This window comes from Ursus americanus, chromosome 32 (assembly GCF_024610735.1).
Source record: "Ursus americanus isolate L20-20 chromosome 32, mUrsAme1.1.p, whole genome shotgun sequence".
In the NCBI taxonomy this organism is placed as follows: Eukaryota; Metazoa; Chordata; class Mammalia; order Carnivora; family Ursidae; genus Ursus; species Ursus americanus.
In genome coordinates this window covers 34,014,472-34,030,154 of record NC_142158.1, presented here as the reverse complement: position 1 = coordinate 34,030,154, position 15,683 = coordinate 34,014,472, and the positions used below count along the sequence as shown (strand labels likewise).

Sequence of the window (15,683 nt, the reverse complement as noted above, 5' to 3'; positions counted from 1 at the left end):
GCGCCCGAGTCCTGAGCTGTGTTTCTAATCCCACCTTAGGTCATTGGAACTGAAAAGTCTTCCGTAAACATTATTTATTATTTCAAGTCCTTGCTCTTTCACCCTAGAGATGCGGAAAGTTAAAAAAAAAAAAAGCTGCTTGTAAATCCCCTCCAGGTGTTACCTGCCTGCTTCAGCCTCAGAGCGGTCCATCTTGTGGCATGGGACTGCTCGGTGTTTGTAATTCTCAGCTACTGATTTTATTCTGAGGGGTTGCCACACAGATAAATCCTGAGGTCTGTTGGTCCTACATGAGGGGGAGCCACAGTCATGCATTCTAACACTGGTGCCCTGTATCAGTGGGAGGAAAAAAAAACTTCGTTGGATTTACTCTAGGCTGTGATCTTTTTCTCTTTCTAAAATCATGATGTTAGTTAGAACGAGCCTTAGGACCAAAAAGAAGAATCTATCACAGTTCAGGATTAGAGATCTCTTCAGGGAAAGAGCTCGGATTTATAGAAGAAGGAGTTAATAACACTGGCTAGAGATGGGGCTCCTTACTGGACTCCCTACGGCTCGCCACAGGCAATTCCCTTTCTCTTTTTTCCCACCTCTGCAATTTCCTTGAGTCTTACTACAGCTCTTTCCCACATTTACACAGTCTGTTGTTTTTCTTTATTTACTTTTCTTAGGTTCTAGCGCCATCATCTTTCCCACCTACTCTTCTCCCACCTTTGGGAACACTCAATTTCTACTTCTTCCTTGTCTGTTTTTCCATCTTCTCCAATGTTCTGCCTACATTGTTTTCTATTCCCGTTTGCACTGCTGGGGTTTTCTCCCCACTATTTCAGGTAAGGGAGACCCCATCGTTCTCAGTATTCTGCTGTGTGTGTGTGTGTGTGTGTGTGTGTGTGTGTGTGTGTGTGAGAGAGAGAGAGAGAGAGAGAGAGAGAGATTGAGAGGAGGACGAGAGAGGGAGGGATTGTAAGACACTGAACTGCTCGTGTTTAAGGCATAGGCTTTTGAGGGGATGGTGAGAGATTTGGTGGGGGGGGGTATCCCCAACCCTCGGGATTGCTGCTACACAAAGCATAGGAGTGAGATCCTTCACCAGTGCTCTGTGGACCTCAGTTATCCCTATCTGTGGGGTATCAGCCACTGGAATGTGGCTCTATGTGGCATGTGAACATGAGTGAGTCTGGAGGCTAAGAATTCCAGCAGAAATGAAGCTGCCTTTACCCCCTGTTCAGGCTGAGGTTAAGACCTGTGAGGCCAGAGCGCACCCTCTTTTCCTGAGGTTGCATCTGGCCGGCTTCCACATCGTACACATGTGCTGGTCATTATTGGTTTGGGCAGATGTTTCCCTGGGGATGGGGCACAGAGAGAAAGCTCTGAGCTCCATCTTGTTTCTGCTGCTGAGCAGTGGAGTAAAGACACAGAGAGGTGAGAATAACACAGGAGAGTGAAGGAAGTCAAAAACAAGATTGGTGCAGACCAGCCAAGAGGCAGACACCAGGAGCTGGCTGTATTTGTCGTTTGCTCTCAGGAATAAGAATTATTGGGTTTGAAAGAGACAAACCCCAACGCTTGTCTAAAAAAGAGGTCATTTAGGGAAACCTTCAGATAAGTACAGGGATCTTCAAACAGGGGTAGCTGCAATGGTGGAGGAAGTGGGAGCATCTGCACTTCCTCTGCTCTTCTAGCAGAGTGAATTGCAAACCTGGAGAGCGAGAGATTATTTAAATTGGAGGAAAGTTCCTTTTTCTGAAGATGAATCTCTAAACAGCAGCTCCATTCAAATTCTGTAGCTGCTCTGCAAACAAGGCTTGTGCTTTTATGACATTTTTGAAAAAATGGATTTAATGGACTGAGTTCATTTAGACAGGGGATATCAAATGAATGAGTGGAATTAGAATACACGTCCATTTGGCCGGCAGTCATTGTTTAAGCCACTCGACCACCCAAATTCTCTAATTAAATGGCAGTGCAGTCCATGTATAAAGGCTGTGATGGATAAATTAGTACTTGGTAAGTGCTTTGAAGATGAAAATCACGATGCGAGTAATGAGCAAGGGCTTTTTTCCCCCCTTGGGCTGGAAACGGCATCTTTTGTGTTTTCCCACTGCACCATGAGTCACCTGGGTTGACATTGCAGAAAACCTCCTCTCCCAAAGGAAGAGCAAGAGAGACACAGTAATGACAGGCCTTTATTTGACGTTTACAAGGCAAGTTAGGGAAAAGCCTGAATCCATTTCATGTCTGTGCAAGGAATTATACACGTCTGCTACCTATAGACGCAAGTCGTATTTTACATGAATTTACACATTAAGAAATCGCATGAAAATTATCTTGTTTAAACATTCATGAAGAGTAAACATCCCCCAAGAGCACTGAAGACAGAAATCCAGCTCCTGAGAGGCTGGCTCACCTCTCTTGGCGCATTTAAAGCTCTGCGTTGAACCCCCTCCAAGACCCATGGGGTGTTGGGGTTGATCTGCTCTGAGCATGTGATTACTTTTAGTGGGAACAGCTTAGAACTGCAGGTTTGAAAGTAAAGTGTGAACTGTTTGGCAAGGTCCGGTGCCGTCTGGGGGAATCTTGCTTCTTCCTGACCACCCCCCTGTCTCCCCTGCAAAGAAGCCAAGACCCTAACTTGTTATATGTTCCAAACTTTGCTTGAGACTTTTTGCTCACCACATCCCAACATTCTCATTTAATATGATTTCCTTCTCCCGGATTGCTTTGACACCGTGGCAGTTAGTCATGCTAGATCGTCCGGGTTGACTAATTACAGATAGTTTTGACAGGCTCCATCAGAAAGGTTGCAGAACCCCCATGTAAGGTAAGGTCCAAGCCGTTGGCTGCCATGCAGGAGCACTACACCACAGTATGGAGTGCGGGCCTCATTTCAGCCCTGGCACTGCCTCACTCTCAGCTGCACCCCCAAATTGGTCACAGCTGAGAGAAAAGCATTCATAACATGGCTGGATGGGGGAGGAGTGTGGGGAAGCTCAGGCTGGGGATGGGGAGGTGGTGGGGAGGTGTGGGGGTGGGGAAGAGCTAGGGTGCATCAGAGAGAAAATGCACCGCTGGCTCAGGTCCTGAGAAACTGGCTAAAATGGCCAAAGGGGAGAAGCAAAAACTCTCCCTTTGATAGATTCAGATGCAGGCGAAGTCCAAGAGATTTGGGTCGTTAATGGGGAAACAATTATACTTATCTGCTTCCTGCCAATCTGTATCCACTGACAGAGCAGAAGTAATTACAGATACTGTAGACACACTGTGGCATTAAGTGTTTGAATTATACTGCTTAACACCACTTCCTGCTCTGGCCCTCCAGGCCTGGCCAGGAAGCTGGTTTAAGTCAGCAGGTAACACTGTCGAGGCCTGGCGACATGTTTGCAGAAGTTCCTCACATTTTCTTTCCCAAAAAAACCTCACTCCAGCAACAGAAAGGAAAAAAGGTTTGAGTCGATACTAATTTGGTTTCTATTGAAATACTTGGCATGTCATTCACATAGCTGTCTTAGCAGAGGACGCCGACATATTTTATTTGTGAGTTTTTATAGAGTTTGGCTCCTCGTAGGAGCCAAAAGCAGGGTCAGCACCGTAGATTAGAATCAATTCAGTGGAAGGAAAATAAACCTCTGGAATATATTTTATCTTCCCCGAGCACGTCGCGGACATTAGCAATAATGCGAACCCTGTCTGTGCATGGAGAGGAAGCATCTACAGCTCAGGCTCCCGCCCATCTTCGCCCTGGACTGTGTGGTCCCATGACCTTCACAGTGGGTGGGATGATTCCAGACTCATCATCTCCTATCTTTATGCTGCTGTGCACAGGACACACACACACACACACGCACACACACACACCCAGAGTGTTCTTTCCTTGTGGATGGAGACAGGAGCTGCTGAAAGATGGCCCACACTGATGAGGCAACTGAGCTTTTCGGGGTGTAGATGTGAGCTGACTCCATTCGCCCTTGGGGGGCTGTGCAACCTCTGCTAGGCTGACGCTGCCCAGTTTACTAGCCTTCTCCAACTTCAGGAAGACTAGCGAGCCAAAGGGGAAGGCCCAGGACATCCTTCCAGTTCTTTTAGCTCAGTCTGTGTGGCTAGCAAAGCAACTTGTCAAATTAAGCACAGATCCATCAGAAAACCATTCTGCCAACTTGTTAAAAGAGAGCTGGACTCACTATTCAAAATGCTCACTTGCTGTGCCCGTCTATATGTGTGCTCTGCTGCTCCTCGATTTTTTAATTTTAAGACAAGGATGAATGAAGTACTACAGTAGGGCTAGGAAAGCGCAGCCTTCCCCTCCTCTCGGCAGTAGAAGTCCCTGAGGAGATGGCGCCTTCACTAGCTGACCTGTCTACCGTTTGCTGCTGCATTTCCTTTTTTACAGAAACTCCGGATAAACATGGCCGACTTTTACTCAGGGGATCTGGAACGGCTGTTTCCATTTCTTACCTATCCTTCCCAGAGGCCTCACTGGACTTGGAAGCCAGCCCAGCCACCCTCCTGCAAGTCAGCCCTGCAAGCCTCCCTCCTCTCTTCTCTAGATCAGGGCAGGTCTTTCTGTGCTCGGAGTCTCAAGAACACCACTGGCATGGGCTTCGGAGGGGACTGCCTTGAGGCAACTGAAAATCATGCAGGCAATCTGGAGAGTCATCTTGAAGGCAGCTCTGCAATGTAAGCGGTTTGTTTCTGTTCTGTGATTTAGTTGTTGTCAAGGTTGATGTGGTTGAGACGCAGTGGACGTGACTTAAGCCCCTAACAAGTGGAGCTGGCCAGAGTGCTGAATTCGGGCTCGCGTCACAATAGTCATCCGGCACCGCTGGCTGCAAACACACACACACACACACACTGTCCACACCTGCTGGTCAGCAACGGTACCCCCAGGACAGAGGCAGAGAAGAGTGTGTGCAGCAAGCTCCACACTTACGGCGTCACGCATGTAAACAGCCAATGGAATTTGGGAATACATGGCATGGGATCGTTCCCAGATCTCTTAGAGTTATATTTAGCGTAAGAGAGCTTGAGAATAGTTTGGCGGGAGTACACTGCCAATCAAATGAATATTAATAGTGTGGGTCTTGGAGCAAAGAAAATATTTCTTCAGTATCTGATATGTATCTGTGAAGGAAACAGTCCCTCAGTGTCACAAGCCTTGGGGCATGGGGGTGTGACGAGCCTTCTGAGACCAGGAATCACCAGTACCAGCTGGGAAAGAACTCTACGTACAGTTCAGGGGCGCCTGGGTGGCTCAGCGGTTAAGCGTCTGCCTTCGGCTCAGGGTGTGATCCCGGCGTTGTGGGATCGAGCCCCACATCAGGCTCCTCCGCTATGAGCCTGCTTCTTCCTCTCCCACTCCCCCTGCTTGTGTTCCCTCTCTCGCTGGCTGTCTCTATCTCTGTCAAATAAATAAATAAAATCTTTAAAAAAAAATTAAAAAAGAACTCTACGTACAGTTCAAACCACACTATCTGAGCTCCCTGGTGCTTAACTAAACACTTTCTCCCCACAATTCCTCCTGCCCCCAATAATTTATTTATCTCAGCTTATATCAAGCTGGTTCTTTCTTTTATTTTAATTTAATTTAATTTAATTTTATTTTATTTTATTTATTTTTTTGCTGTGCAGTGTATTAATGATTCTTGAAATCTTTCAGTTTATCCAAAACTGAAACACTGGCACTGGAGCTGTACCCCACATCAACTCATGGGTGCTCGTCTCCCCCTCCCCCTCCAAAGAGAAAGCCAAGGAGTGGAGCCTGTTGGAAAATCCTTCCTTATTCTGGGGAAGTAGGGGTGCCCCTCTCCCCCAACTCTCTACATTTTCTCCAGGAGCCAGTCTGCACAATTCCTCTTTAGCCTGAGGTTCAACTTCCCCATTAACATAGACACAACACTTCACTGAAGCTGAAGTATAAGAAATTTTCTGCTTGATGTGTTTTATGTCCCATTATTATTTCCCCTGTACATCACATGCCTCTCTGAGAGGCACAGGAAAATGTGTCTGGTGCAAGGTTTTGGGGAGGGTCTCCCAGCACTTAAAAAGGAGAAGGAGGGAGAAATGGACCCATAAAGGAATTCACCCAAAGCTCCTTTCTCTGCCTTCCTAGAAGGCCTGGACTCTCTCTCCTACTCTGGAAACTTCCTTTGCACTCACAAACTCCATCACCAGCCTCCCTGGGATGGCTGTCTCCCTTCTATCTGGGTTTCCCCTTGTAGCCTGTCTGCTGCTCACTGTTTATGGGGTGAAACTGGAGGCAGGGAAAACACTGATGATCTCAAACTGTGGCTGAGTCAAATCCATTACCACCCTCCTCCCCCCAACACCACCACAATCACAATGGTTTTGTTCTTTTTTCCAGCAGGTGGGAGAAATCAGAATCACACATTTGCACATGCAGACTGTTCACAGCAATAAAGAAAAATGAACCAAGTATATACAAGCTCCCAAGTGGGGGACTTTCAAGAAGAAGAAACCAAGGAGAGGGGAAGACTGCCTCCATAGTAACAGTAGCAACTGGTAGTTTCCCCCAGAAGTCTCTTAAAGTTAAGAGGGCACACCTAAATTCCCATGTAAGATACATAATCTGGTCACAAATAAAAAACCTTTCCCCAGAGAGGTGGAAGTAAAGCTCTTGGCCCTCTGGGTTCCCAACAGTTGCAGGTACACTCCACCCCCAGTGAAAGCATTCCTGAAGTTCCCTCATTGAACCCCAGAGGATTCTGGAGCATCTCTAGAATAGAATTCAGAGCTCGCCCTGAGAGCTGGGCTCCTGGGCAGTAGGCCCTGTCCTTGTTCCCTGGGCACAGTGGCAGCAGACACCCAGGCAGGTCAGATACCCACGGGAGAAGTAGGCACCAGCAAAGGAAACCATCAGGCACCTTCTCAGCATTCATGCTCAACACCATCCACAGCCATTTCTAGAAATCGCAGCTGGTCGTAACCCAAGCGAAGTCCCCACAGAGAAGCTGGGTGGTGAGATGGGGGGGGGGGCAAGATGAACCAGCAACGCAGACATGGGAACAGTGCCCCTTCATGAGGAGCTGGGGGGCGGCGGTGACCCAAACAGAGGCAAGCAGAGTTGATTCACGTTCTCTACGCTCTGTTTGGCTGAGGTTATATGAGCCTCTTTCAGAACCATCTCCTCTGGCACACCCCAATCCCGCTAATAAGCCGTTGACCTTGAGTGTAAGTCTGGGGCTGATTTGCTGCTCTGTCTTGGGGTACCCCAGGGGCCTGGTGGCTTCACGGGAAGAAATCCTCCTCGGTTTAGCAGCAATCGGTTTTTCTCTCCTCCTGCCACCGTGATCAAATTAGCAAGCTGTTTCTCCTTGGAGGCAATGTGGCCACGGGTCCCAGGAGGCACTGCCCATTTGCCTGTCTGATGGGTTTGGGAAGGGAAAGCAAGGATGGGTGCGTGTGTGTGTCCCTCCCTCCCCCGGGCCCGGCATGGGCTCTCCCACCTGGGATGGCCAGCCCGCCAGCAGCGAGACCATAGGGAGGGCAGGTGCTGGGGTCTTAGCTGCAGGAGGCCTGGCAGGTGGCTGCATACACGCTGCTGCCCACCGTGGCCCCGCTGCTCAGGCTGCTGGTGGCGCACTTGAGGGGCTTCATGCTGCTGTCCCTTTGGATGTGCAAGTGCTTGAGCCGCCAGCGCTCCCAGCTCCTCCGAAACTCCATCTGGACCTTCCGTGGGAAAAGGAGGCAAACGAAAGCCATCATGCAAACTGTCCACACAATGGCCCCGTTATTGCATTAGTAGGGAAGGGGGGAAAAAAATCCATGGCATTATATTAAGAGACACAAGTCAAGGCCCTCGGGCGCCTAAATTAATATCCCAATAAAATTGTTTATCGTTGTCTCCTATTTTCCGCCTCTCCTTAGGAGAGAGATGAGGTTGATGATCTAATTGGTCTCTTCCATCTCTAAACTCTGTGACTCAGCTCAGTCCCCTTCTCAATCCATCATGCTCTTATTTAACGGAAAAGAACGAGAGCGAGAGAAATGTGGGAGACCGGAGCCGGGAGGGAGAAGACGAGGAGGAGGGAGAGCCTGACTTCAGAGCAGCGTGGAGATGAGGTGGCCCGAGCCTGCCTGCCACGACCACCCTGGTATCCTGGGCAGTGGCCTGGGGGGCCCCAGATGTGGGTGCTTGAGGGAGGCAGAGCAGACCCGGTGTGAGGCCGCCCTGCTCCGTGCCAGCTCGCTGCCGGGCTGAGCTCATGCGGCAAGTGTGCCAACAGGGGGGACGGGGACACCCGAGGCTGACGGGGCCTCTGCTTGTGCAGCAACATGGAGGCCAATCTCGTCTCATAGCCCTTAACTGCGGAGGACAGAGAGAAAGGTGGTAAACTGAGGCACATCTGTGGGAAGCCACCTCAGGGACCGAAGCGGTTTCCTGTCCACCGGCAGGAAAAGGGATGGGACTGGGACTTCTCAGAGCACTGACACATGCTGCCCTTTCGGCCTCCATCACCCTCAGCACTTTTCCTGAACCTCTGCGATGGCCCCTGTCATGGCAACTGTCATGAAAAGCCACCATTTATTGGGCACTTGCTACGTGCCCAGCACTTCCCAGAGATTCTTTCAGTTAACGTTCGCAGCAACCCTGTGAAGCAGCACCTGTTACCTGTTGTTCTTGCCTGTCGCAAGGTGGAGAGAGCGAGGTGTGGAGTGCTTCAGTATTTCCCTCGCTCTCAGCCAGGATCCAAACCTACATCCAGGCTGACCTCAGAGCTGCTCTCCTAAGCACTGGCATCCTGGCTCCCAGGGCTCTTTAGCTCATGCTGGTTTCTGGGGCGTCTCCTCCCCACTCAGCTGGGAGCGCTGCGAGGGCCGGGACCACCTCGTCCTCATGTGGGACCCCCGGACCCCTCACAGTGCCCCACACGCAGCCGGCCCTTCACACGTGCTTTGTAAATGAGCTGAGGGAAGGAGCGAGTGACAAAACGAGCCTCTGACACTGGCCTCCCTCCGCTACTGAGTTATGACAGTGAAACAGCGGAGGCGACGCCATGAATCCCAGACACCCGTCCCAGCACTTAGGACGGTACGCCTCCTCTCACACTAAGTTGACCTGACTCCCTGCCTCTGAGCTCCTGTCTGGCCAGGCCCCAGGCTCTGGGATGAAGCTCATTCACTTCTGTTTACACTTGGGGGGAGAGGCAAAGTGACTGCCCCACGTCGCACGACTGGGTAGTGGTAGAGCTGGGAGCGGCACTCAGGCTCCTGGGTCAGAGCCATGGTAAGAGGACATGAGCCACAGCAGAACCACCCCCAGGCCTTCCCTCCCCTAGGCCCCCTCTCCCGGTAGCTGATGCAGGACCCATGTCCAGGCCATCTTTTCTTTTCGGGTCACAAGTACCTGGCGTTGCCATGGCAACCCTGGGTCTGGAGAACAGCTTTTGTGGACAGAGATCTCAGCCCCGGAGCCACGTGTGTTTTTTGTGGCCCAGTGAAGGTGACATGTCTGTTCTTGTGCCTGGAGGAGCCAGGCCCTGAGGTGTCTCTGGGGAACTGGGCGGTGCACTTGAACAGGGCAGGTCTCTTAGACCCCACGGCATGAGCCTGGGAGAGCCCAAGGGGAGAGGCCAGCTGGGGATCTGGTGACTCAGGGGTCATTAGTTGCTAAGGGCCCAGTGGGATGTGGGCCCACTGCTCCTTCCTGACAAAGCTGGACCAGCCTTGGGGCGTGGATAAAGAGGGGAGGTGATGGGTGATGGGCTCTGAGGAAGAGAGTCACCAGGAGACTCAGCCAGGGTCTGGGAGACTCTCACAGAAGTGGTGGGAAGCCTCGCACATGTGCGTGTCCGGGGGAGCACGTGCTACCGGCATGGTTTTGGGGAAGAGGAGAGAGAAGTGGGAAGTGGGAACTGCAAGGGACCGAGAAGGTGAGAAGGGGCAGAAGGGACCCTCACTCTCTCCAGCCCGCACAGGGCACCTGCCACCCTGCCCTCGTTCGGGGAAATAAAGCAGCAGAGCTTAGGGCCAGGTAGCACATCACCGCCCCGGCTGAGAACCATTCCTGAGGGGAATGCCCCCCCAGAGCTGGTGGTTCCTCAGATCTCAATATTTTCTTCAGTTTTTTAAGAAGTTCTTTGTAAGGTCAGATGAGGGGTGGAAGAAATAGGGCTGGTACACCCCGCTGCCTCCCCTGGATCAAGGGCCTATAGGACAAGGCCCCGGTGAGTGTCCTCTACACCGGCCTCCTCTTCTTCCCTGGCCCACCCCACACGGAGCCCGGTCAGCCCTCAGAGACCGGCCCATAGGAATGACCAGAACGCATCTATGGGCGTTCTGTGCCTGGCACTGCCTCCCCTTCCCAGCCCCCGCAGCCCTGAGGCATTAGTGGAGACCCCTCCCAGCCCACCAGCCCCACCACCTTCTAGCTGTTGACCTGGGGCTATTCATTTCATTTTGCCGAGCCTTAATTTTCTCATCTGTAAAAGGAGGCTAGCACCTGCTATGCAGATGGCATTTAATAAAACACGTGAGCACCTTATACACAGTAAGCACTCAGGAAGTGTTTCCCTCCCTTTTAGAGATCCACGTGCTCTAAGCACCTTTAACTCCACTTTGCAGAAGAAGAAACAGGTGTCAAGCTGTGGGCATGTGACTTGCCCAAAGTCACACAACTCATTAAGCAACGGGGCCTGGATGGGAGCAGAGACCCGTCACCAAAGGCCACATCCTACATCTTTCCCACTGCATTCCATTGCTCTTGAGCCATCTCATGGCTCCCTGAAATACCAAGGCCCCCACCCACTGCCACCCCCATGCCCCCACTGCCGTAGCACAAGTAAAATGTACACTCTCGAAATCTCTGAACTCCGGGCTACCAGACTCAGTGCAGAAGCCACACCAAGAGCGCTAGCTCTTTGAGAAATCCCAGCCTCACTGACAGAAACCCTCACCAGGGGCCTGAATAGAGTTAACAGAGTCCTCAGTTGCCCCGCCCCCCGACTCTGGAATGGGAGATTTTGCACCCTCTCCTCCCTGCTGAGGTTAATCACTCTCATGGCTACTTCCCCAGATGGCCCTGGCGCCACATCTAGCACTGTCACTTGTCTCCCCTCTGGAAGGAAGGGGAGGTGGAGCTGTGGCCTTCGTGACATCCAGTGTGACGGTGTGGGGCTGCTCCTGATCTGCTCCAGCGCAGAGCTGGGCACCTGGGCGCCCGAGGCGCGGGTAGTTCTTCCTGCCAGGGCTGACGGTCTCGGGGAGGGGAGGGCTACGGTCCAGGAGGGTCTGCAGGAGAGGGTGTGGGGGTCAGCAGCAGCGCCCTTCCTCCACCCCAGCAAGCAGAAAGCCCCTGGAGGAACGCACCCCTCTGCCACGGTGGGGTGCACACATGGAGTGGGCACTTGTCTCTTTCTGTTAGAATGCATTCCAATCCCAGCTCTGCCACCATTTCCAGGCCAAACCTGGGGCATGTCTCCTAGTCTCTCTGATCTCCAATGATCTCATGTGTGAAAAATGGGCATATCAAAACCATAATTTTAGCAGGGATTTTTTGGGGGGGGGGAGGGAGGAAGCAGTGACAATTAAATAAGATAGTAATTACTAAAGCCCCAGGCACGTGACTTGGGCACGTCTGCTGTTGAATCGTCTTTTAACCACCACCTGTTTGCTCGGGACCCCCTTCACACAAGGCTGGGTCTTCCCCAAGTTCACATCCATTAGGGTATGACTATGTACACACATAGTGTGTGTGTGAGAGAGAGGGCCGTGCACAGAATACAATGCGTGGACAAGGTGCCCCCTCAGCTCTAGTGCCTGTGGGATGGGTAGGCGGTTTCAGCTGAAAAGATGGATGGGCATCCCCACTGACAACTCCAGAACAGCCCATAAGCACAGTAGCAGCCCATAAGTGTCCCCACTGTCCCATTTTAGGTCTTACCTCATTGTTGACAAAGCAGTACAAGATGGCAACCATCAGCCCCTGCGAACAAGAGTCATGTCAGCAGGGGGAAGCGGGAGGGAGGTGCCTTGCAGGGAGACCCGAATTCCTTGGGGCTCCAGCCCCAACATCCGCCTCCTCACACTGGGCCACTCAGGCAGACCCAGAGCCGGAGTGCTGGGTTCCTTCTCCTTTCCTTTCTGGAGAAACGAGAAGACCCCTTGCTTAGATACTGCAGAAGCTCTTCCACCGCCCTGTCCTTGAGGACATTTGACCCGAGAAAGCGCACTACCTCCAATCACAGGCCATCTTCCCCGCCATGGCTCCATCAGTTGGTCAGCACACTCAGCGGTCCAGAACTAGGATGTGTGTGTGTGTGTGTGTGTGTGTGTGTGTGTGTGTGTGTGTGTGTGTACGTATGTGTGCATGCATGGGCCTACATGTGTGGCCCTCCCACAGGTCTCCTGGGGGCTGGGACCAGGTTTTCATGCATCTACAGCGTCATCTAACACTAGTGGAGAGGATGAAGCCTTGGCTTTGGAAACTACAAGACCTGGCACATGTTGCTTTAACATCTCCGAGCATCAGTTTCCTCCTCTGTAAAATCGGGTGATCCCACACACTTCTGGGGTGCTGCAAGGATAAATGCACAATGTATGAAAAGCCCCTGGTGGGGTGTCTGCCACCTGGTAGCCACCCAGTGGATGGCAGCTGTGACGCCAGGCGGGATGGCCACGGCCACCTCTGTGCAGGCTTCCTGTCCTACGAGAGGGTGCTGGACGCTGATTCTAACCCTGGCTCTACTCCAGCCACGGAACTCTGGGCATGGCCCGCTTTGCCCCCAGGCCCCAGGGTGCCCATCTGCATGGTGCTGCCTGCTCCCTGCCCCACTCCCACTCTGCGACTTGGCAAGTGAGGACCCCGGCCGTGCAGTCACCTGGAAGGAGGTGAAGGAGAGCTCTGTGAACAGCTTGATGAAACGCAGCGTCCCCCGGGCGTGCTCATCCATCACAAAGGCAAAGACAACCTCGTGGGTCCCCAGCAGGGGGATGAGCGTCAGCGTGGACTTGGCAAGTCTGGGGGTGGGATGAAGACATTGTTCTGGATCTCTCCCAATGGACTCTTCTCCCCTTTCTGTGCCCCAGCCCCACATCTAGGGATGACAGATACTCTCCCACCCCAGATATGCTGGGCTGGGCTGCCTGGCAGGGAGAAGTCGAGGTCAAGACCCCTAGAAGCCCAGGAGCTGCCCAAGTTCAGGCTAAGGACAAGGCTTGGGGTCCCAGGCTGGGCTGGGTGGGAGGAGAAGGTCACACAGGGTTCTGAGCTCAGCACCCCAGGATCTCTCCGTCTCTCCTGGAAGCCAGGCTGAGGGTGCCCAGCAGGGCCAGCTCAGGCACATCACCTGCACTTGATGTCCGTCTTGCACATGAGATTGGCTTTGAGTTTAGACACCACAATGCAGATGACCCGGATAAAGATGAGGAAGTTCACCTGCGGGGCAGAGGGGAGGCAGTGGCTGGAGGCCCTCTCGAAACACCCACAGTGTCCAGGCCTTCCTGCAGCATCTCTGGGCCAGCCAGAACTGCCACCCCTGCCCCCACACCATCACTCACCCCAATGGCAAAGAGAATGGGCAGCCGGATGATGAGCCAGTAATTCATGTTGGAGTTCCTGGTCCAGCAGCTGGAGAGGAAGGGAGACACACAGAGCCCCCAGCTCACGGTGCAGGCCCAGGGGCACACGAACACAGCCACAACGAGCTACCCAACAACCAGTCCCCAGACTCATGCAGAGTCCTTCAAGCCACACACACACACACACACACACACACCCAGAGTCCTAAATACATGGTCACATAGAGAGATACACACAGCCCCTTCATGAACCCACAGTCATGCGTGTGCCTAGCATCATACACAAAATAGCAGAAACATTTCACGGTTATTACAGAAAAACCGCTACATACCCCACGGACCCAGCACCGTGTCATCACACAGTCCCGGGGAGGGATAGGGAGAGGGTACTAGAGAACTAAGTTTGTAAATTAAGCTCCTCATCCCTCGGTTTATCCTCCCAATGGGTAGTAGCCGTGAGCCCCAAGGGCCAAGGAATCCCATGGAACTGAAGGTGGGGACCCAGGGGCAGGACACTCACCCCTCATCCTCATAGAGGTACTTGACAATACCCCAAGGAATAACAAACAGCAGGGGAACACCTAAGGGGAAAGAGGGAAAGAGAGAAAGGGGAGAGGGGCTGGCAGGCCTGAGCCAGCACCAGACACACCCAGAGGTCTCTCCTTCCCCAGGCCTCTCCCCACTCCAGGCCCTCCCCTTGCCTGACCACGAAACCACTTCCTAGCAGATGTGGAACTAGGCTGGCCTGGGAGCACCGGAGGGCGGAGGCGGCATGAACCCCCGCCCCACTGCCCGGACTCTTCCTCAGAGAGAGGATCCCACCATGTTACGGCTGTATCTGTCCTCACCAGTCCCCCCCTCCCAGGCACACTGTCGGAGCTTGCCCCCAAGTCCTGGCTGAAGCATGAGGATGCAGACACTCAAGTAACAGAGGGACAAGGCTGTGGCGTGTGGAGAACATGCTGGACGAGGTGGGGACAGGTCAACCCTCCGATGCCCTTCTCCCCCTGCCTCAGCCCATGTGCCCATCTCAGTCAACTCCTGTAGGCGCCGGAAGCTCCTCCAGCTTCCTGTGCCCGAGCTGCACTGTAGGTGGCTGGGCAGAAGCCTGGAGTACAGATAGGGGCCCGGACCCTCATGCCAACAGCCCAGCTAACCGTGCAGGGGCCCGGGGTAACAACAGCTCCAACGTTAACACTCTCCACTCGGCTGAGACTCAACAGGTGTGGCAGGCGGCCTCTAGGAAGGCCTCCAGCAGCCCCCACCTCCCGGTTTTCACACCGTGGTGTAGCCTACGCCATGTCAAGACCGGTCTGCATGACCGAGAATACAGAAGTAACGGCATGTCATTTCTGAGATTAGGTTATAAAACACCGTCTTAAAAGGTTATAAAAGGCTTGCCTTGGGCTCTCTCTCTCTCAATCTGATCACTTGCTCTGGGGGACACCAGTTGCCAGGTCACAAGGGTGCTCAGGTAGCCCGTGGAGGCAGGCCCCTGTGGTGAGGAAAGGAGGCCTCCAGCCAACAGGCAGCAAGGACCCACCCTTCCTGACAGCCTTGCGAGTGAGTTTGCGAGGGATCCTCCAACCCCGGTGAAGACTTGCGGTGACAACAACCCAGGGCGACAGCTTGACTGCATCACTGTTGGAGACTTTGAGCCAGAGGCATGCAGCTCAATTGAACCCAGATTCCTGCCCATAGAAACTGTGAGAAGAATGGCTGTTTTCAGCAGCTAAGTTGTGGGGTCTTCTGTTCTGCAGCAGTAGATAACTCATTCTACTGGTTTCCAGCTCCTTCGGGGGAGAGCCTCCTTCGTCTTCAGAGCCTCGGTGCTTGGCTCGCCCCGAAGGCTCAATCTGTTTGCTGACTTCAAATGGACTGCCCATCCTCACGACACACGGAGATGAATCAGGAGCTCAGGAGGCCACAGGTGGGACTAGAACACAGGGCTGCCATCCCGCGCCCATGCCAACCACCTTCAGTGGCTTTCTGCACCAACTCTCCACACCTGTCCCTACAGGTGCCTCTCCCAGGGTGGGAGATACAGGGGTCTGAGATAGGTAAGAATGTGCATATTAAGGTGTGTGGACACAGATGTGAGTGCATGGTGGGGGGTTCCACACATATGCCTGTGTGGCTTTAGGGGGTCT

General features: G+C 52.9%; 1 protein-coding gene across 1 annotated transcript in view; it reads right to left on the bottom strand.

Annotated features, from left to right (window-relative positions):
* Window positions 1–7,465: 7,465 nt before the first annotated feature.
* Window positions 7,466–15,683, bottom strand: part of GLP1R (glucagon like peptide 1 receptor) — a 32,601-nt gene continuing 24,383 nt past the window's right edge. Inside the window, exons 8-13 of the mRNA XM_045786349.2 lie at window positions 14,054–14,114; window positions 13,513–13,582; window positions 13,302–13,390; window positions 12,834–12,972; window positions 11,897–11,938; window positions 7,466–7,683 (exon numbers count right to left, since the gene is read on the bottom strand). Of these exons, the coding sequence (XP_045642305.1) occupies window positions 7,516–7,683; window positions 11,897–11,938; window positions 12,834–12,972; window positions 13,302–13,390; window positions 13,513–13,582; window positions 14,054–14,114 (569 nt within the window). The 3' untranslated portion in view covers window positions 7,466–7,515. The remainder of the gene's footprint in view (window positions 7,684–11,896; window positions 11,939–12,833; window positions 12,973–13,301; window positions 13,391–13,512; window positions 13,583–14,053; window positions 14,115–15,683) is intronic.